The sequence below is a fragment of the Nasonia vitripennis genome, chromosome 4, assembly GCF_009193385.2.
Source record: "Nasonia vitripennis strain AsymCx chromosome 4, Nvit_psr_1.1, whole genome shotgun sequence".
Taxonomy (NCBI): domain Eukaryota; kingdom Metazoa; phylum Arthropoda; class Insecta; order Hymenoptera; family Pteromalidae; genus Nasonia; species Nasonia vitripennis.
In genome coordinates, this window is record NC_045760.1 from 29,166,340 (window position 1) to 29,188,530 (window position 22,191).

The following is a 22,191-nucleotide window of genomic DNA, read 5'->3' on the forward strand; positions in this document are numbered from 1 at the left end:
GCCAGTGTTGCAGCAGCAGAGTGTGGAGCCGGAACCTTCGCGCTTTTGACGGACAGCTCTGTTATTACCGTCACTTCGGCGCATTTCTCCTCGCGCCGAGGGAGAGCGTAATCGGAATGCGGCGACACTCGCCAAAACTGCTTCACGACGACGGATCGGAAGGTTCTCTCTCTCTCTCTCTCTCTCGCTCTCTTTTTTTCCGAGAAGTGAGCGGGAGGTGATTAATTATTCGCGGATATTTCTAATCCGCGGCTCAGAGCCGTTCTAAATTGTGAGCGGCGGAAGAGAAAAAGCACAACAATGCGGCACCTGCGAGGAGCAATCATCCTTCCGGGGAAGAAGGAGCGGCCTTCATATTATTCTTCCGCAAGCATCCAATATCTCAGAATTCGCAGTCTATCAATCTCCCCTTTCATTACATCTCCGACCTCTATTTTTTCCCTCCTCTCTCTCTCAAGCTGGCTGTACACAGAGTGTCGCGCTGTATACATGTATATAAAGGAGTGGGATCGATTCGTCGTCGCCGATCCGTTAGCTAGTCTCTCGGGGGAGTGATCGGCCTGTTCCGTCTCCGCGAGTTCAAATTAATGCCCTCGTCCCCCCTCTCTCTCTCTCTCTCTCTCTCTCTCTCTCTCTCTCTCTCTCTCTCTCTCTCCTTCTTTTCTCTCCCGAGCGCTAAGTCACCTCTAAGGCGTGTATACAAGACCGCACACTGTGCGCGCACTGACTGATGGCTCAACTTTTCGAGGAGCTTTTTTCCGCGGGAGTAAATGGCATCGAATAATTGACTCGTAATGTTTGCTTTTACTGTGTTGTTTTCAAGATTTGCAAGCTCTGCCGGAATATTCAAAACAGTTTTCGCTTCTACTGATGATTATTCTGATTTATGATTACAAAGAACAGCTGATGGCTTCTTTCCCCACCGCTTGAACTTTACGGCTAGTCTCCGGCTATCAACGACAGGTGGCGCATAGACGCATATTTCCCTCATCCGAATAGGCTTGGAGATTGAACATATACGGCTGTGTCACCTATGCCGAAACAGCCTTGTTGAGTTTGCTGCTTTGGCCGCTCATGCTATAACTACCGACTACTTATATCTATACTTTCTTCGTAATACGTTAGCCTGCATCGTTCGTTTTCAATAACTAGCAGCAATAAATCCCGTCCATTATACAGGACAGTTTACCCAATAACAATATCGCCCAACGGAAACGAGGCAATAAACGCCGGAAAAGAAAACTGCACGTCTTACGATCGTTAAGCATTCATCGACGCTTCGCCTCTTGGCAACTCGCCTGAAAAACTACCGGCACAATATTCCCCCTCCGCAAAAATAAGCACGTGATAGCTCGCCTCACTATCCATCTCCTCCTCTCATCCCCCCCACAAGAGTACCTACGTGCGAATGAAGCGACATCGGTTTATTTCAAATGGCGATAAATCCCGCGGCCGAAACAGCCACCCGCGAGAAGGGCCGAATTATACATTGTATAATAGAGCGACGATGTTCGCCCCATACTATTTTCGAGCCCTATACGCATCGGTTTTAGCATACACGCGCGTACATCCGCGCGAGCTGTACTCGCGCCTCGAAATAGCCGGAACCCGAGAGCGTTGATGCATCGATGCGTGTATTCCTTTTTTCTTTTGAAATATCGCGCAGGACCACCGCGATATTGCCGCTATTTTTTTTCCGTCCGACGGCGAGATTTACACCTCTTCGTGCAGTTTTTGAAAAAGTACACGTTTCCCGCCAAAAAGGCGCTAATTGATATCGCGGAATCGCGAGGACCATAGTACCACCGTAGGACCACCCGCACACACACACAGCATAGTAAATGGCCAAGTTGTGCCATTGTGCAAAGTTTCCCCGTGCGCAGGCTGCGAAACTCACAGGACCTACGCGAAAGAGTGGGAGAGAGGACAGTAACCGGAAGCGGAAGCTCACGCGGGGGCGCCAACGGAAGTGACCTCGTAATTCTCTGGCTTTCTCTTTTCGGAGCTTCTACAGTAGCCCTCCCCCTCTCTCTTTTGCGTGTGTGCAAGAGCCGCGTGTCCAGCCATCAAGCCTCCGCCTGAATTATAGTCGGTATATAGCCCAGAGAGCCTAGAAACCTTTTGTCCGCGCTTTTCCTGTCGACGATTCTCCGCGTTCCGGATTTTCGTCCGAGCTTTTGTTTCGAGCTTTAGTTTACCCTCCGCAGACTTCTCTCACTCGCACTGCTATTGGTTTTCGCTTTAGACTCTCGCGCGGCTCCTCTTATATATACGTATACGTGGTCGAGTTTGCTTTATATCCTCTTGGGAGACTTCGCTACCGATAAATATCAAAAGCTCGAGGATCGATCTCGGGGAAAGTTCGCGAAAGAAACGCAGCAGCAGCCGGCGGGGAAAGAAACGTCGAATTAATTTCCATTAATTGCGCGCGAGAGCGCTTGCAAGTTCTGAAAGGGCCCGTAGGAATCGAAGCCGGCTTTCAGCTCACGACTATTACGCGCTGGAACTCGAGAAATGTGCATCTCTCTCTCTCTCGCTCTCTGGACACGACGTGTCTTGGTAGTGGGACAGAGAAAGTGGAGAGCGAGAGAGAGAGAGCTAAATGTTGGCAATTCGGAGCACTCCGCGCTGTCGGCTGATTGCATTTAATTACACGTGCCCGACTCTCTCTCCCTCTTCCCACTGTGTGTGTCTCTCTATATACGTATACACTGCAATTGCTATACATTGTGCTCTGGGACACAGCGTTCATCCCTCGACGAGTGTATGAATGCACAGCGACGGAGTAGTACAGCGCCGGTATCTCGAGTCTGCTTCCTTTTCGTCCCTCCGCAGTACTTTGTCGCTTTAAAAAAAAGAAAGAAAGAAAATAACGAGAGAGGGAGGGGGTAGGGGGGCAAGTTGTGCTTCTTGCATTATCGTCGGACGATTAACTCGACAAGCTATTGTCACGAGACTTTTAATGGTTCTGTATTAGAGGCTCCTCTCGCTCTTCCTTTTCTGCCAAACGCAAGCTCTCGCGCGCGAGGGCGGCTTGTTTTTTGGCCCGTGTGTGTACACGCTTCACACACGTATACAACGCCGCGGCACAAGGGAGAGAGAGAGAGAGAGAGAGAGAGAGAGAGAACATCAAAGGCGTCGAGCGTAATATAGTGGAAATTCCGCCGAGAGGCATCCGGAAATAGGTGCCGTCGACACATCTGCAACACCTCTGCCGACGCCTCTCTCTCACACACACACGCAGCAATCTATTGCGCTTTGTATTATTATTGTTATACACGTGAAAAGTCGAGGAGTGAAAGTTGATCGAGTGTTTACGAGCTAATACTCAAAAAGATTCTCTCCCAGGCACGTGCAGAGCTTTAAAAGTCGATTTCAAATTTTATGCCTACGCCCTGAAGCACCTCCGCTGCTGAAATCAAAGAGCTCTGTATACGTGTGAATGTGTGTGTGTGTATATACATATACACATATACTCGGGGGGTACTAAGCCGTCGCGGGTAAGATGGAAAGGGATCAGGAAAGAGTAATACGGCGGGGGCGAGATAAGAGAGAGGAACGACGTAAAAAGCTCGACGCAAAAGGAGAGCCGCTGCGCAAAGGAGATTCCATAATTAATTCTCCTTCGTAATTGGACGGAAACGAAGATTAAAAAGTTCCCTTGATTCGCTAATAAGAGACAAAGCGAGAGCTGCGCGCGCAAACTACAGTCAGCCGATGTCGTCTTGGCTGCTGTAAAGGACTCATGGAAACGTCGTCCTCGGCAAGAAAAGGAATATAAAAATAAGTACGAAGGGCCGGGGAGTTTATTTATTAATAAAGCAAACGGCGCATTTTCATTATATCCGCGCAACCGGAGAGAGGGACGTAAGAGCCGCGTGGATATAAATACGAATATTCCCTCTCTCGAGAGAAAGAGAAATATAAAGAGAAGAATTTTCTTAGGTGTCAAGGTATACTATGACGTGAAAGTGGTATATACCCCGCAGACTCCTTTGCATACACTGTACACACACATAGAAAGCAGCAGCAGCAGCGACAACGAGACGGACGGGCGGAGAAAGTACTAGTTCGGAAGGTAAATTGGCAATTTAACAAATTTGCAAAGTTCTCTCGCTCGGGCTCTCGAGGAGAGCAAGAAACTTCAGACGTCGGCGTCGCGCCGGTATGCGCCCCCGGTCTCTCTCTCTCTCTCTCTCTCTCTCTCTCTCTCTCTCTCTCTCTCTCTGACGTATTCCAGAAACATAAATATAACGTCATTATGCGACTTAATACAGCGCGAGGGTAAAGAGAGAGAGGGAGATGGGAATTGACGTTGCCGGGGGTGTATGAAGCTACTTCTTGAAATATTAATCGAGACGCTGCTCTGCTGCCGCTGCTGTCGATTCGTGTACTTAATATAAAAAGTTTACGTATAGGTATACGACTCTGAAATAAGCCTTGGACTGGCCTTCCTTATAGTCTCTGGCTATCGACGTTAAGTGGCGCACTGGCACTTTCTTGTTTTCCACATTCCAATTGGCGCGAAGAATGCATATATAGACGTGTGTCGCCTGTGCCGAAACAGCCTGCTTGAGCCACTCATTCTATAACTTGCCTGAATCTTTGCTGTTATTTACATTACAAAGATCCGTCTGCAATCATCGTTTACGTGAGTATTTATGTAAAACACCATTTTTATGCATGTTAATGAGACGTTTGCTAAAGCAAATTCTATTTCCACACGCGCACTGAGCGGATGAATCAGCGAGATTTATGACGCGATTGTCTCGCGCGAATCTCACCGCCTCGATCTCTTATAGACCGCGACGATAAGAAGAAGAAGCGGCTCTCGCAAGACGTGTGCCCGTATCCCGATATAACGCGCGGCTTGCACTCGCGCAGCTGCCTCGCATAAGTCTCGCCGAAGAGAATAATGCTCGAGCCGTTGCGTAAGTATCACTCTTGCCGTCTCTATTGTTTTAACACAGCAGTTAGACGATTTTTTTTTGGCGCGACGCGCTTCGATCGCGTTTAAGAACTAATCACGTGATTCATAACGCGACGCTATTCAGAACGTACGTTTACGTGCGGTACAAGCCCCGCAGTTTTCGCGTAAATCGCTTTTAATTGGGTATTAATACCCAATTAGCCGCGTAGAGCGTTATAATTAGCGGAGGCTGCAGTGGTGAGTGATATTATAATATAGCGGGGTATAATAGTCCGCGGCGCCTTTGACCTACGGGCTTTTCATGCTCCCTACTTTATCGAGTCTAAACACTCCAATTAAAAAGTGATATGCATAAAGTAGCGGTGATTCGTCGACGACTATGCGATGACATCGATTCCGGGGAATATAACGTAAGCGCAACGTATGCTGGTAGTCCATTACTCGGCTCGTTCCTCTTTCGCGCGCTAAGGAACGATTAGCGCGTCGCGTGTACGATGATGCTTCTGCCTGTGTGTGTCCAGAAATAGACGGCCATTGAAAGAGTGTGTCGGAAGCGCCGAAAGGCGGGCTTTCCTTTTTTTCCTTGTTGTTGCAAGCTCGCTCTCTGATTCATACGGCTGTTAAGACGCTGATGGGTTTGTTACGAGCGGGATATTTGTATTTCGCAAGGCAGATGGCCGCGATGAGTAAGTTCCGGAGAAGAGAGAGCGGGATGAATTTTTTTGAGCTTATAACGCTGTGTATGTATTTTGCGACGATCAATCCTTTTTTTAAAGCCCCGAAATTAGCCGGGTTTGAATGGGACAAGAGCTACGCGCGGCATTGTTTGGATTGCGCCATTGTACACAGCTAACGGGTATTAGAGTTTCGCGAGTAAATGAGCGACACTAAGTGCAGTTTAATTATATCGATATAAATATATACTCTCCCGGCAGCGAGTGTTTATCGTAATAACAATAATACGGTTACGAAAGCCGGGCAAATTGTTACAATTATGTAAAATATTGTAAAAAATTGTATCTCAGCCAAAAATTCGAGAAAATTAAATCACCCACGACGGCAAGCTCTCGCAATCATTGGCTTCCCGAAAAACATACAGCATCTAAGCTCGCCCGAAGGAAAACAGGAGCCGAGAGAGAAAGAAAATCCAATTCGATCAAATGGAAGAGTTTATCCACGCGAGACAAAGGGGCAAGAGAGAGATGAGGAATGATCGATACAGCAGCTCCCACGTGGCCTAAGCCTCTCTTCTCTCTGGCTGTGCGTACGTGTACGTGTGTGTACACGATCCCGAGAGAGAGAGAGAGAGAGAGAGAGAGAGAGAGGCGCCCCTATGAGCGTTGTCGTCGCTGCTGCAGACACACGAGTATGTGACACACGACTGGTGCATGTGTGCGTCGGCAAACAGACACGCACATGGTAGCTGCAGTAGCAGCATCGCGTCTAGGTTGAAAACACACGAGTATCTGCGTGGGAGGTGGTATTAATGTTTTTAGAGTCGCGTAATGTTGAAATCTCGCTTTATTTATATCGAGCTGTCTTCGATTTTCAATGCATCGACTATATCGTTGAGAGAAAGAAAAGACGCGTGTATAATGCACATCGTTCAACAAAAACAGACATGCATCACCGCATTATCTGCATACGGCAGTAGCACACGCGGGCATATGTGCAGCGCTGCTGCTGCGCCGAGAGACTCTGTTTACACACACACACGTATGCACACAAACCGGTAGATTTAATGGCTCCGCGCCTGTGTGTCGGATGGCGTGTATATACGTAAAGGATTTTCGCAGAACGCATAACTATATGTATAGAGGGGCTGTGCAGGAGTCGGAAGGGCTCGGAACATCCATCTCCCTTGACAATCTCCCCTTTTTGCATCTCTCTCCCTCGGCTCTCTCTCTCTCTCTCTCTCTCTCTCTCTCTCTCTCTCTCTCTCTCTCTCTCTCTCTCTCGCAATTTATCATTCGTCGATTAATTCGTACCGAGATTTCACCCCTTCGGCCCGACAGATCTCGCGAATAAGTGTATGTATATCTATGTGAGCGTTATACACACACAGAGAGCGAGAGAGAGAGAGAGAGAGAGAGAGAGAGAGATCTTTAAGAAGCGCGCCGGCATTAATGAGCGGATTATATGCGCCGAGAAAGAGAGAGCAGCTGTGGGACGACTGCTAAATGGATTAACGAAATTTGTAACGATCGCCCGCGCCGCATGAATTTTCATGGAGCTGACGCTATTATTGTGTCCCGCGAGCTCGAGATTATGCATAGACCTGACGCTTTTTTTAACGAGCTCGACGTGTACCGACCTACATTTTTCCGAAAAACAAAAAACAAATTAGACCCCACATCTCCCCCGAAAAAAAGCCACTACGCATCACACCCCCTCGCTTTAAATAATAGAAGATCCGCGACGGCGTCCGGTCACCCTCCCCCCCCCCACACACACACACACGTCATCGCTTTGACGCTTTAATGCGGGCCGTCGAGCTCTCTCTCGTGTGTGTGTGTGTGTGAAGTTTTCAACGCTCGTTGCAAAAGCCGCTGAATCCTCTCCTGTATCGAAGCCCCACCCACACACAGCCCCTTTCACATGGAAACTCTCGAGAGCGCATTCCGCGTTTGACGCTGCGCATCGAATTTTTCGCTGATTCGCGCGACTCAGCAAGTTCCAATTACCGTCGCTCTTGCGCTATACACACCGTCTGAGCGAGTAGGAAAATGCAATTTCGATGCGCGCAGCCACCCCCGACACTTGCGTCGTCGGCTCGAATCGGCGAGTAACGGCGCAAATTCGCGATATACACCGGCGAACAATGAGCCGCTGCTGTGTGTACGTCCGATTGAAGCGCGGGATATAAATGAATCGCGCGCGAGCTCCCCCCCCCCCCCCCCCCCCCGAGGTTTTTGTTGGCTGGAAATCGCACGCGTTAAGCGTTTTCCTTTTTTTTTCAGAGATACATCGTCGAGAGAGAGAGAGAGAGAGACAGATAAAAGGGACTATTATATGGCGAGGCTTATCCTTCGAGCCGATAAGATCCCCGTATGGCGTCGGCGCGATTTTTTCGGATTTACACATGCGGGAAGGCTCTCAGTCACACTGGGCTCTTTCTCTGATAACGACCATCTGAAAATGGACATAAATTTCCCGCGCCTCGAAATTTCCGACGCCACAAAGCGAGAAAAACGCCGAGTTTCTCCCCTGAAATCTCGACGATTTTTCAAAGAGCTGTGACGTACCAGCTGCAGCTAGAGAGAAAACGGAACGACGTCGATTTCCAATTCACCCCGCGTCGCTCGTGTCTGAGTCTTTGGCCTGCGCGAGCGCGACTCTCTTTTTCTACTCCTCGCGCGCGCGACGTATTCCTTCCTTTCGCTTCTATGCGCCTGCGCTCTTTTGTCGCCTCGACTGTGTTATACGTCGTTCGATTTCGCGGAGGGAATTCTTCCTCCTGTGTAACAACGAAAACAAACCGTTTTCTTTTTCGGTACGACTGCGTTGGTGGATATTCTTTGATTAACGTTGAAACGCAACGAAATTTCGCGATGTAACTCGACTTCCTCTCATTTAAAAGGATTTCAAACTCGTTATAAGGTTTTATATAAAAGGATGTTTTTGCCGCTCAAAGAACGCTAATAGCGTCTCCCCCCTATAAACGTGTGTGCAGCATCCAGGCGCGCAAGGCTGTCAGCAAACTCTGTGTCGCAGTTCGGCGACAGGGCTTTAATCCGGCCGCCGCCTGATTATAATCTCGTCAGCGAGTTATGCCGTTGTTCTCTAGCTATATACAGCGCACGTATGCGGGAGATGGAAATTCCGGGAGGAGCTTGATCTCGGATTGATGATGTCTTGGCTGTATCGATTTTCCTCGTGGAAATTGCAAATTCGTGTGAATTCCAGCCAGCGCGATTAATTCTCTCTCCCGCTTTTCTTTCCATTTCTCCTCCTTAACGATACCCCCCCCCCCCCCCCCCCCGCTCATACATTAAGGGCAGCGCGCAGCTCCTTTGTTTAAAGCGGGCGACGAACAAAAGTGAAAGTATAATCGTCTAGAGCGAGCATCCATTTGAAATAACGGCGCAGTCGTCTCGGGATTAAGCAATTTTTCTCAGCTCCGTTGCAAAGGAAATGGAATTTTTTCCCTATACGCGCACCTGCTCGAGAGAGGGATGACCTATATTTTCGAGAAATTTTCGCGTCCGATATCCAATCTCGATAATCGATCGCAAAGTACCGCTCGTAAAACGCCCGGCTATGCGCCAAGGAGGCGATCATCGTTTACAAAATGCAATAATGCCGACAATTTACATCGAAATTACACGACGTAGTACGTTCCATTCACGCATATCCTCCTGAAGCCATCTCCACACACACGCTCGAAATAAAAGAGTCACGCGGGCGCGACACTCGATTGTCACTCGCGCTTTCATTTCCTTCGTCCCTTCGCGTTTGTGTCAGGCTGTCATTCCAGCCGTCGTCGTCGCCCCGTCAAGATATCATCGAAAGAAGGAAGAAGAAGAAAGATGCCGAAATCGCCAGCGCGCAGCGACAGCAAAGTCCAGGAGGACGAGGCTCGGATTCTCCAGGCTGTCCAGCAGCGGCCCGAGATCATGAACACCCTCAACCAGATCACCCGCAGCCACAAGAAGCAGCAGTCCACGTGGGACGACCTCGCAGCCGAGTTCGACAGCACGAGTAATTATCCATATTTTTCAACGCGTTTTGCGTAAACATTGAAAAATCAATCCCGCGCAGCCGAGGTCCTCAAGCGAGTCTGGCTGAAAGCTCGCCAGAGCACGGAACCGAAGAAGGAAGCCGTGCGCCCGAGATCAGCGCGGTCCAGCCTGGCTGAGCCAACCCGGCGCTCACTTAGATGCCAGTCCATCGACAAGACCATCTCCATCGCGTCCACGACCGTGTGAGTATAGAACCCCCGGGATTCCGCAGAAAAGCTCGTCGACTAACCTCAAAATCAGGCTATCCTCGGTCGCGCACCGACTAACCGAACGACTCCAAAGGCCGGAGAGCACTGACAACAGTTGCGCGACGAGCAGTTGCGGTGGTTCCCCGGCCCGATCAGCAGGCAGTCGTCGCAACCTCGAAGCCATCAACGAGACTTCGGACGACCTCAGAGCCGTGGCCGAGCCGAAACAGGAGCACGAGGAGGAGGAGAAGCCAGTGGAGAAGGAGGATGAGAAGCCCGACGAGGTCGTACAACCGCAGCCAACGTCGGCCAAGGAGGAGAACGGCGAGCAGACTGCCTTCGTGACCGCGTCCACCTCGTCGAACCTCGCGAGGTATGTCGTGCGCGATTCGTTAGCTGAAAATTCCGATATGAAACTCGTTGCTCTCGTATCAGATACCTCGAGTCGACTCTGCCGGCCGAGAGCAAGCAGAGCCGCCCACAGCGATTCTCCGAGCCGGCCCCGACGCCGAGAACAGCTCACGGCGTTAACAATCCCCAGCGTCGGACTAACCTCTGCAACAAGGCTCTGATCAGACCGAAGGGACAGCCCGTCAATCCCGAAGATCCGACTTGGGTCTTCTTCGAGAGCATGGGACTGACCGTGATGAGCTTTCCCCAGCACTTGCAAGCTTCCATCAAGGTCCAGGTGTCCAACATCGTTCACGAGATGGAGTACGATCTCAGCCTGCCCGGAAACACTCAGGTTGACAAGAGCGTCGCCGTCATGGTCGGCAGTTAGGTTAGCTTCAGTTTAGGAGGAGTGTGTTCCTCCACGCGTTATTGTTGTTGTTATCGAGCTTGTTTGCCGTTCCATTGTTGCGTTCAATAAAAGTTTCGATTGATAATCAGACTCTTATCTCAGCCGCACTTCATCGAACACAAAGCGCAGAGTCGCATCGTCAAACAAGACACGTAGACGCACAGCTGTGCGCGGAATCTCTCCTCTCGAGCCGTTTAGCATGAAAGCCGCGCGGCGAAACTCGATTAGACCTTCCCCGCTAGCGTCTGACCAAAGCCAAGCGGCCTCCACTCGAGATTTCTCTCGCTCCGTATGCTGTAGGATTTCTCACAGTTTCGCCGATTCTCCGCAGCTCATTACACTTGCATGCGTCGTCGTCGTCGTCGTCGTCGACGGCAAGTGGCGAAGTTAGTTCTCGCGGACGGACGAGAGTTTTACATAAAATTTTCATAAATTTGTCCCCGACGACGACGACTCATCGTCGCTTGTTGCGGCGGCTGTACGACGTTCCTCGAATTTACTTTTAGCGCGTTGTGCATATGCGGAAGAGAGGGGGGGGGGGAGTAATTTTTTTTTTTTTTTTTTACAACGCACGCTTTACACGCTCGTTTCGCGCGAGGGGACAATAAAGCTCGTTACCCCCGGGGAAAAATTGCTATAATCTCGTCGTATAAACGCGCGGTGTTTAGAACTTTATTCGGCACTTGAGAGCTTAATGGTTGTACGCGCGGAGACAGTGTCGCGCTTGTTTTTCGATTTGCCTGTGCACATGCACTTGTTGCGATTCTATCTCGTCATTATACACACGACCTGTTGAAAGAGACAAGCTTACCTTGATGTGAAGAAGGTAGAGGATCTCCTCATTTTCACGTGGCGCACTAATGTTTCCTGCCTGTCGCGATACCTCGATTTCCAGAGCTCGATCACTGCAGAGAGCCGTGCGCGGATCTTCTCTCTCTTAGCTCGCACTTTCGGCCCTCGACATCGAGACAATATACTCTCGTATATAGAATGATACAACAACACGCGCACTGACAATCGACAATCTTGGCTCACTTCATCGTCATCGCTCGGACGAAGAACAACAACTTCTCTCGCGTGCACTGCCCATCACAGGAGGGACAGCCGCACTTCTCGGTTCTTTCCTCCACGTACAGAAGCTTCACACGACTGTCCGACACACAGCACACCGCCGCCACCGCTCACCAACAGGTGCAGAGAGTACGTTCCATGCCAGCACTGTGTACATCCAAGCGCACACTACACTACTGCGAGCTATGGTAAAAACACGAACGAGAGAGAGAGAGAGAGAGAGAGAGAGAGAGAGAGAGAGAGAGAGAGAAAGAGAGAGAGTCGCTTCAACGCACTCACTCACATACACTGTATACTATACATATATATATATATCTATATTCTGAGAAAGAGTCGTGGCAGGGGTTCGTTGGAAGGGGGGGGGGGTTGGGTTAGGCCTGTATCTCCGCACATAAACACACGCACGAACAGCAGAGTAGAGAGACAGAGGCGCCCGGCTTCTGGCCTGCCTCTGTGCCCTGCGCACACACTTGCGAGAGCTTGGGCTGCTGCTGCTACTACTGCTGCTGCTGCTGCTGCTGCTACTGATCTCGAAGAGAGAGAGAGAACGCAGCGCACGCGTCCCCCGCTATTGCCGGCTGGCATTGCGCGCAAGCGTGGGCTACGCGCGCGCGCAATGCTTTCTACCCCCCTATGCGCGGGGGTGGAGAGAGAGAGAGAGAGAGAGAGAGAGAGATGATGCGGAGCTGCAGGAGTGTGTGTGTGCGTGAGCGTTGTATTTTTTTAAGGATGCTGCGCTCGGACAGGTGCGCGATCGGAAGAGAGACAAATTTTCATCCCCTTATTATAGAATCTACGGTGGCGCTGGCCATTTGTCATTCCGCAAAAATAAAACCTCATTACAATACATACGCCTGTCAGGAGGAACCATCTCTCTTCGTTCCCTCCTCATTGCTCATTCGCGGCGCGTTCGCTCAAAACTCTCCGGAGCTCTGTGGCGCTGCCCCCCTAGGGGGGTAACCTATCTTGGAATTTCTTTTTCAGTCTAGTGGCGGGAGTATATAGTGCGACGTTGCGACGTTTCAATGAGCCCTGTGTGCGTATGTGCGGCGATTGAATGAATTCCTCGCCTCCTCTCGACCCAGTGACCCGTAAGCAGCCCCCTTGTGGTTAATCAAAGCGCCATATCTCTATACACTATACATATCGGAAAAAGTCATAGGTATACTATATAGTAGCAGAGCTAAAGGTGCGTAAACAACACAACAGAGAGAGACGAATCTCCAACGGTGGGCGTCTGCCGCTGCGGCTGCTTTGTGCGGGTGTACACAGGGGCCGAAGGTAGACACACACACACACACACACACAGCAGAAGAAAGAGACCGAGAGGAGAGAGAGAGCGTTATCGACCCGCGTGTGCGACTGCTGCCGCTACTGGCCTTTTTGAATGCTTACTCTCATCTCTATCTCTATCTCTCTCGGGTGAGAATTAAAAATTACACCAGAAGAAAACGAAAAATCTTCCCTGTTTTCAACAACAATTGAAGCCGCTGCGAAAACCGCAAGCTTTCCCTCGCCTTTATTGCACACGCCGGCGTTTTTCGGCGCGGCTAACGAAATTAAATTTGTCGAGCCGAATTACACTCTGCGCCGCGCGCGGCTGTGGTTTTAATTACTTTAAATTATTCGCCGACGAAATATCGAGGGTTTGTTTAAAAAGACACCGTGTGAAATAAAAAGACGGAGAAGAACGACTACACGATGATTTTCGCGCAGCTACTGCCGCAGAGAAAATTGCGACCTTTTAACGACGATTGCGTCGAGTTCATGCAGCGGCGGCGGCGAAAAAAAGCGAGGGAATAGAAATATGGAAAAGCGTAGTTCCTCGCGCTATACACCTTTTTCCTTTCCATTATCGAGTGCTAGCGCGGGCCGCCAGTCGGGGACACGCGATCGATAATCATTTTGCGCGACGCGTTCGATTAGTGTGACCTTGTGGTTTCGCGCGCCGCGGGAAAATTGAAAAAAACGGGGACGAGGAAGAATGCAAAATGCAAAAACGAGCGGCTAAAAATAGAAGAGAGACAGTCGATAACAGACGGGAGGAAAACTTTCTGTGTGTGTACGAATTGAAGGCAAAAGTAGGCTTGAAAAGAAGGCGGCAGTAGTGCGTGTAAGCGACTGGTCATCCGCGACGAAATCGATTCGGCGATTGTTCGAAAACTCAGCCGCGCGCCACACGTGTCGAGTAATAAACGAGCTGTGGTGCTGCTGGCGCGAAGTGAGTGTTCTTCTCTCTCTCTCTCTCTCTCTCTCTCTCTCTCTCTCTCTCTCTCTCTCTCTCTCTCTCTCTCTCTCTCTCTCTCTCTCTCTCTCTCTACTTGCGGCAGACTTGTAATCATCGCGAGCTTCGACGGGCCGCAATTACGCAAATCGAAGCACGCGCGGGGCGACTCTTCCTTGCCTTGCGAGAAATTGACCCAGAAAACGAAGGAAAATTTCTCAGCGCTGTGTGACAGCTCGAGGGCTTTTCTATATTTTGCGAGATCGACTCGCTCGATTGTCTCGTAATAACGTAGTAAAAAAGTCGCTTTTATTAATCGCTCGAGCTGTTTTTAATATCTCGAAAAATATTTATGCCGCCGGCGTTTCGCAAAATATTGGAGCAATTCATAACGAAATTTACTATATGAACGCGCAATTTTTCCAAAGCGTCACCGAATTACCGAGAAATTTAATACGTAAAGTAGTCCGACGAGAGAGAGAGGGACTAATAAAAATGCATAACGAATTTGCGAAAGCTACGGACTAAGTGGCTGACGGCAACTTTGGCCGAAAAACGAGGGGAAAAAAAGAAAGCGCCTAGAAAATAAAATCGAGGCTTTAGCGATTTTTTTTCTGCCCCTCGCCCGTCTGCCGCGCAAAACTGACTGACTGAGCGCTGCTTAAAAATTCTGGCAAAGATGAAGAGTGCAGTCCTGCTTTAAATTCTGTAATTTCAGCCCTCTCTCTCTCTCGCCCTCGCGTAAAAATAAATACTCTGGCAGCTCAAGAGCCGCTTTGTAACGAAATAATAGGCTGAAAATTTGTTACATATTTTTATTTTTCTCAAGCAGTGGATCACTTTAAAAACGACTATACGTGTGTATAAAATGCACAAGCGCGCGCGGGGGGGTATATTGTAAATTCTGCTTTAACGAAGGAATTTAGCCTCGGGGCGCTGCTGCTCCCCTTTATTAGATTTTTCACGATGCACTAATACATAATACTTATCGATGAAATATTTCTTTCGTTCCTTTCGCGATTTTTATTATATCGAACGCGCGCGGGGGCAACCTATATATATTTTTTAATGAACCTTCCCCCGTGTATTATCAATTTTTTTGCATTCCGGGAATATGCTGAATTATTGAAAGGAGATATAGTGTATTGTACGTTGGAGCTTGAAAATACTATCATTTTTAGCCGTCCTTATGCGATAACAGAAACATTTAAGGTCGTATTTTTCGTTGTTAAATTAATTGTAAATCTGTAGAATTTCCGGCTCAAGCGTGTTTCCCACTCGACATCCCCAAAAAAAAAGAACGACCTCATCGCGCGAATCTTGCACTTGTTTCCGGCTCTCCCTTGGTATTCGAAACATCCACCGCAAACTTCTCGAACTTTAATCCGAGCCTCCGACCGCCGTGGCAAACAAACAACCTCGGCGGTGGCGGCCTTTAAAAAGCCGGAATCCAGCGGACTAAAAACCGCAGCAGCTAAGCTCCACGGCTGGAGCAATCCGGTCACGCGCTTCCGATTAAATCTCGCAAGTGTCCGCTCCCAAAAAGCAGCACTTGAGGGAATTCCATATGCGGGACGTAGCTGTGTACGTATAATAAGCTTGCAGAGTCCTCTAGATATCGGCGAGTTACGAGCGGAGACTATTACACTACTGCGCGCAGAACAGCCCGACGGGCTTTGATTTATACGCCGAGAGACGCGTGCGATATTTCCCTCTGCGCATAGCTAAATGATCGAACGTCCTAGGTAAAAGCTCTTAAAAGTGCATTACACGCCGCTTTTTATTTTGCCATTTGTGTGTAATTCGCGGAGAGAGAAGGATGTGTCTTTCCCTTTCGCGAAGGAATTTTGCTCTAATGCCTGTTCGCGCGTGAGGGGCGGAGTAGGGAATGGATTTTGAATGACGGAGAGGTGTAGGCAGTAGGGGAGGATCGATCCTGGAATTACTTACAGCCGGATGATGTCTCCTCCCCTTCGTTTTTCAACGAGCTTCGCGACACGCACTTTGCTGTTTACGCCAGCGCCGGGGCTACTCTCGAGACGAGCGCGCGGTCGACGTGTCGAGTCTTGAAAGTCTCTCTCTCTGTCTCTATATCGAGTGTGTTTGTCGCGCTGAGAAAAGTGCAGCTGATACTCGAACGGATTATGCTTCGGGAGATGAATATTTCGACTTTTTTGAGGTTAGGAATCTGAATTTCCCGCGCTTTTTCGTTTCGTTTTTCACGAGAATCGAACGGAGTATGGCTATACAAGCGCGACTTTTTAGTCAAATGTATATGCTCTACGACGATTAAACAACCGGAAGAGCTTCGATTGCGATCGGCTCGAAGCGCGCAAAATGGAGATGGAAGCCGTCGTCGCTTGATCGGGAAAAATGTTTGCATAGCCGAGCGAGAGGATACCCCGTGTGAAAATGAAAAGCAAAGCTCGAGATGTGTTTGCCTAAGAATATGAATTGCCCGCGAGAGTCGGATTGAGCGCATGCGTAGGAGACACTGAATCACAAGAAAAATATTACAACTCGCGATTAATATCCTTTCGAGATACATCGTATTCCTGCATGTGCAGCTAAGGCAGTAAACATTAAACTATATACGCAGCTGCATATCTGAGATCGAAATCGCGCTCACGAAGCCGTGTATTAGCAGCGGCACGTCGCGACGGGCAAACACGACGTATACCCATAATAACCGTAGCTTGTATGCTATACGTAAGCGATACACACCGAGCGACGAATGCGCAGCTCCCAAAGCTATCGCAGTCCTATTCGTTCTCTCCACTGCACACTCGCCTCTCTGTTCACCCTCTATTTAGCCCAATCTAGTGAAAAAAAGAAGAAAATTAAACTGGGTTAAGAGTTCAGTCGTCGTCGCGATTCCGCGAAGGACGTGCACGAGTGTGTGAGTTTTTAACTCTCGGATGCCCAAGTAGAACGAGCAGAGGCGCCTTAATGAAATACCAAAATCCACCGCTGAGAGAGATGCGAAGTTCGTCGAGCGAAGAAGAGGAGAAAAAAGCGGTGTATATGCGCGTCAGACAGTATATATATATATATATGTATATATATATATATATATATATATATATATATATATATCTTGACCCGCCAGCGGCGGTTCCTTCCTCTGCTCCTGCGGGAATCCGAAATTTCATCCGAGAGCGGTGTGCATCATCTCTCCGCATCCCCCCGAGGACCAGACGCGAGCAAGACGCGCGCGAAAAAGGGCAGTAGACGAATAAAAAAAAAAGAAATTCTGTGTGTAAAAAACAGCAGCTCTCGCGCGTGATGCACAGCTGGGAGTGAACTGACGGGTGAAAAACTCAGCGGCGCACGTCGATATCGCGCTTATGCGATAAGAAGCAGCTGATGCTCGAGTTTCGTTGTGTGTGTGTATCAATTTTTCGCTCTTGAGGGCCGTTAATCTTTGATACAGAGGGATTGAAAAATGCTTCATCATAAAGCGCGCAGTAGCTCCTTATACATTTCGATCTCCGGCAAAAAGTTCGCTCTAATCGAATATAGAGCTGCTGGCGAGAGCACACGAGCCGGATAAATAATATATAGCTCTCTCTCTCTCTCCCGAGCTTAAAGGAATCCTTTTAGCACAATCACCAAGTTTTCTCCGGCTATGAGACTCTCTCTCTCTCTCTCTCTCTCTCTCTCTCTCTCTCTCTCTTGCGGGACTTCGATATCGGCAAAGAGAGCCATAGCCCGCGGACTAGCTTCTCTAACGCTTCTACTCCTTTTTAATTTATATCCTTCGCTCTGCGCTCTGCTCTCTCTCTATATATACGTATACGCCGTGCGCGCGTGGATTTTCTCTTTGCTTCGATACGCCCTCTCCCTTTTCCTTTCTTCGATTTCTCCGCTGGGCTCGTCGCGGATAGAGAAAGAGAGAGGGCAAAGGAAAGAATTCCAAAGAGGCGAGAGTTGCGAAATCGAGAGGAACGAAGGAACACGGGCAAAAGGAAACAAATAGCCGAAGAGAGAGAGAGAGAGAGAGAGAGAGAGAGAGAGAGAGAGAGAGAGAGAGAGAGAGAGAGGAAGGAAGGAATCCGCAGAGACGTGACAGAGTTCAAAGTGTGCTGCTGCTGCTGCAGCAGCGTTCTTTCCGCAACGTTACTTGTCGTATACAACTCTCTATACTTGAAGGAGACATTTATTAAAGGCGGAAAATCGTTTCGCTTTGTAGGCTACTGCTTAGAATCGTCGAGTTCGTTTGGGAATCGAAAAAAAATTTAATCTATCTACAGCTTCAAGATGAAAATCCGCGTTGTGTTAAATAATTCTTCTATAATTCAGAGAATTTGCTTGATTTTTTTTATATTTATGATTCTACCCATTTCTTTGCACAAGATTATTCGGTTTAGTTTTACAAGACATTTTCGTCAGCGAAGCCTTCATCTCACCTTCCAATCAAGAAACTCCCAAAAGCACCTACACACAAGCGTAGTGCAATTAATCACCACAGCCGCGTCCAGAGATAGAAACGCCGCGACGATGCGGCAAGAGAAAACGCAGAAAAAAATCGCGTTATCATGTAAATAAGGTTCAAAAGCGCGCGAAGAAACGCAACGAACACAGCAGCAGCGCGCGCTTTACACTTATGCTCGACGGAAAAAGAATTTCGCGGCCATTCGTCCTGCGCCCAAGCAATTACGGCCTCGGACTGCGCTGTGCGCGGCATTTTTTTCTCCCCCGGCAAAAAAAAAAAAAACAAAGAAAAAAAAACAAGAGCGAGTACAAAGATAAAATGTTTCCGACGCGCTGGACGCTGGATGAATTTCGCCGGCGTCCGCCCCTCCGGCTCATACGAACAATACGGAAGAGAGAGAGAGAGAGAGAGAGAGGGATGCTGTGTAGGTTGGCTGTGTGTAGACGTATAGATATGGGAAAGAAGCCTTGGGGGTATATCTTTCTTCTTCAATAATGTATAACGCCAACCGAGGAATTCAATCTTGCCGAGGGAGAGCGAGACAGAGTGTGTATATATATATATATGGCGCTGCTACTGCTGCTGGTGCAGGGATGGGAAGGGGGGGGGGGGAGAGGCTCTGAAAGGCAACTATTGACTTATAGGTCCGACGAGCAGCTCTCGCGAATTACCTCTCACTCGCTCTCGGGAATCCTTTCGATGCTAATTAATCCTCTCGTCGATACTGCTGCTGCTGCTATGCCGAAAGCTTCTTTTTTATTAATGTAGTTCGCTGCAGTGTAGTTGAAAATATCGAGCGGGGCTTCATTTGTACTCGATGTAAAGGAGAGAACTCACGCACGGTGAATCGGGCTTCGTTTCGAGCGGAACTCATATATTTTCTTCGGTGTAATATACTTGCTATAGTATGTGGACATTATGGCGGAGTAAATGTTTTATGTACAATATGCACTTATTTGCATATTTGTTCTTTTTGGGTCGTTGCATGCCTTAAAGAGAATATAGTTACTTTTGTGAAAAGACAAAACGAAACTAATATCTTTTCATTAGCGACAATTCACAGTATTCAACTGTCGTTATTACCTTCTCTTCTCGAATATGACATTTTTTACTAGTCGCACGTCGACTTGTTGATTCATCTCTTAAACAATAACATCCCGATGACCCCGCAGTTCTCCAACAAAAATCCAACTCTCTCCAACACCAAGATTTTAAGAGAGTAAGAGAGAGAGAGAGAGAGAGAGAGAGAGAGAGAGAGAGAGAGAATAGCTCACAGCTGCTCTCCGTAAATTACTTACCGCGGAATTGACATTCACGACTAATAAATTAATCGCGAAACGTCGCAGTCGCGTTAAATAATTTATAATGGAAACGAGAGAGGCTCGCGCGCCCGGCACCGGTCGTCCCCGAGATTTATGTTTCGAGAGCTGCATATTAATGCTTTTTATGGATTAGAACTCGCGGCACCGCAAGCTCCTGGCGCGAGTAAATATAATACTTTTGAAAATGCAAAAATATAAAAACACGCTCGTTAAAAAAAATGTCACCACCGTATATGCAAGAGGGAGAAAACTTTGCTAATGGCTCTGATGCGAGCGCGACGGGACATTAATTTTTCAGCGCGTGCAGAACTCGATGCGGGATGTGTGTAACGAAAATGGTAAACGCGCGCGAATTAACTCCTAATTTTTTTTAAACGCAAAATCAAAAAAAAAGGAAGCTTTTACACGCGTCCGGGAGTTTTTCGAAGAAACAAAAAAGGCAGACGCCGGACGCTCGAATGCATATTTCAACAATTATTTTCTTTTATTTTCCCTACATCTCGCGAAAGAGAGATAGAGTATAACGATATCCGCCTCTGGGGGCTCGTTCTAAATCGACGCGCACACACTCGCTCTCTTCGCTTATACGTATGTATAGCGACGAGGAGAGAATTCCCGAATCGTTATTATACTCCTGCCAACTCGTCGTCTCTCTAATTCTTCGCTCGTGCGCGCTTCGTGCATCTGCGCTATCCGCGAGTTTTTTTCCTCGTATTCGTTCATAACCGGTGAAAAGTCTCTTTGCACTCCACGAAAAAGTTGGCTCGCTGTATATTTTACAGCGAAACATGCATAACAATCGTTATTTCCATACTGCGCGTGGGCGGACGCTTAAAATTCGAATTTCGCCTTAAAATTGCGCGTAAAACAACAGAGAGCCCACCGACGGTAGACGCGGGCGTGCAAAATCAATATAGAGGGTCCTCGCGGCGCTGAGGGCGCGTGTCGGCGGCGTATGTTTTCCATTTAATTAATTACAATATGTTATATTTATTTTCATAATAATGAATTTTCATCTCCCACCACCCCCGCGCGCGTTGTGTGTTGTAGTTGGCTATATTTTTGAGGCTCGACGTGCAGCAGGCTCCTGTTGATTTTCGTCTCAGTGCGCACGCGCGCAGCGCTTTAATTAATTAAATTAATCATTGCTTCGGTGTATTCCGTCTCGCAGGGGAAGAGATCGACCGGTTGGATTTCGTACGGTTCTCTTATGGTATAGATATTATTTCGAAAAATAAGCAGCAGACATCGAAAGGAGCCATAGCCTCAGGTGTGTATAAGTGGTCGCGTACGCGCGGCATTGTCCGGCGCGGATACGTGACCGAAATACGCGTCGATGACTGTGTACCATACGTTGGTCGTGCTGCTGACTCTCAACGCGGCCTATCCGTTTCGGATCCCTCGTCGCTCTCGATGAGGTTATACGGAGCTCTATATCTATCTATCTCTGGCCATTGAATTACTTCATTGTCGACGTTCATTATGTTTTCAGCCTTTGGCCCTGTACTGGCTCGCTTCTTTGCAGTATGCATGCGCGTATACGTATAGCCCGAGGATGACAGTCGAGGGCTTTGATGTATTCTCTTTTGCGCGGGTGGATGGAGTATTATTCGACAGGAGTGAAAATGGTACTTTTTTTGTACATTACTTGTTATTAAATGCCGAAATGCCGAAATAAAAATACCTTCAGGCGTTCGATCGGAACTTAAAATTCACAACGAGCAATATCCGATAACGCCTCTCCGCTGCAAGCTCTTAATTATTCCTCGTTGCACCGCATCCAACTTTTCCTATACGCACGCGCCAAAGAAATCTCGTAAAAAACAGCTGAAAGATACCGCAAGCTCCCTCGTACTCGCGCCTATATTCTTTACGAGCTTGCGAATATAACGCAGCCCTTTCAGTCGAACGCGCGTTAAAAAAAGAGAGAGAGAGAGAGAGAGAGAGAGAGAGAGAGAGAGTTTTAGAGCACGCGAGTCCGATTATAAAAAACAGCCCCATTTTTCGCGAACGATCGACGTGGGCTATATACCCTCCTGCGCTAGCACAATATTCTCGGAGGATAGAAGTTGCTCTCGGCCTCGCGCCTCGCGCTACGCGCATTAAAAAAGTTTGTTTATTTTACGAGCCAGGGTTATTAAGGCCGAATCGAAACAGGCTTATGCAAATTGCTTATTATACGGCTGCGCAGCTAGCTCTCGCCCAGAGAGGCGTATACACATAGGCGCGCACACACTGCCTCGCTTTATTGCGCAAGAGAGCGGGTTAAAGCGACTACTTGCCGACGCGGCACGTGGAAACTGTTTTAATTGCTTGCGAGAGGGAGGGAGAGAGCTTGCGGCGGGTAAGTCTCTGCAAGCCTGTACTCGCTGCTTCTGGATACGAATTTCGAAAAAAAAAAAAAAAACTTTTCGGCCCCCTTCGCACAATGGATATTACTCATCGAACATACATCGGGCCGTTCGCGTGTGTACACC

At 48.4% G+C, this 22,191-nt stretch overlaps 2 protein-coding genes across 8 annotated transcripts in view; one reads left to right on the forward strand and one right to left on the reverse strand.

The window, feature by feature from the left end:
* The window catches only part of LOC100123674, a 248,220-nt gene that overhangs the window by 165,813 nt on the left and 60,216 nt on the right, over window positions 1-22,191 (reverse strand). The window contains exon 1 of one of the 5 annotated variants that reach the window (XM_031930804.2): window positions 11,474-12,232. The exons of the other annotated variants lie outside the window; for them this stretch is intronic. The gene's annotated coding sequence lies outside the window, so the exon portion shown is untranslated. Of the gene's footprint in view, window positions 1-11,473; window positions 12,233-22,191 lie in introns of those variants that run through there. 5 annotated transcript variants of the gene reach the window in all.
* Window positions 9,354-10,752, forward strand: LOC100123663. Of its 3 annotated transcripts, none has more exons than XM_003428177.4 (4): window positions 9,354-9,631; window positions 9,692-9,854; window positions 9,913-10,233; window positions 10,296-10,752. In XM_003428177.4, the coding sequence occupies exons 1-4, from the start codon at window positions 9,460-9,462 to the stop codon at window positions 10,639-10,641; spliced, it is 1,002 nt and encodes a 333-aa protein (XP_003428225.1). In that variant the 5' UTR covers window positions 9,354-9,459; the 3' UTR covers window positions 10,642-10,752. The 3 variants fall into 3 exon arrangements, with proteins under 3 accessions (XP_003428225.1, XP_008214932.1, XP_001608076.1); XM_008216710.3 differs by having other exon boundaries at window positions 9,355-9,631; window positions 9,991-10,233; XM_001608026.6 differs by having other exon boundaries at window positions 9,358-9,631; window positions 9,955-10,233.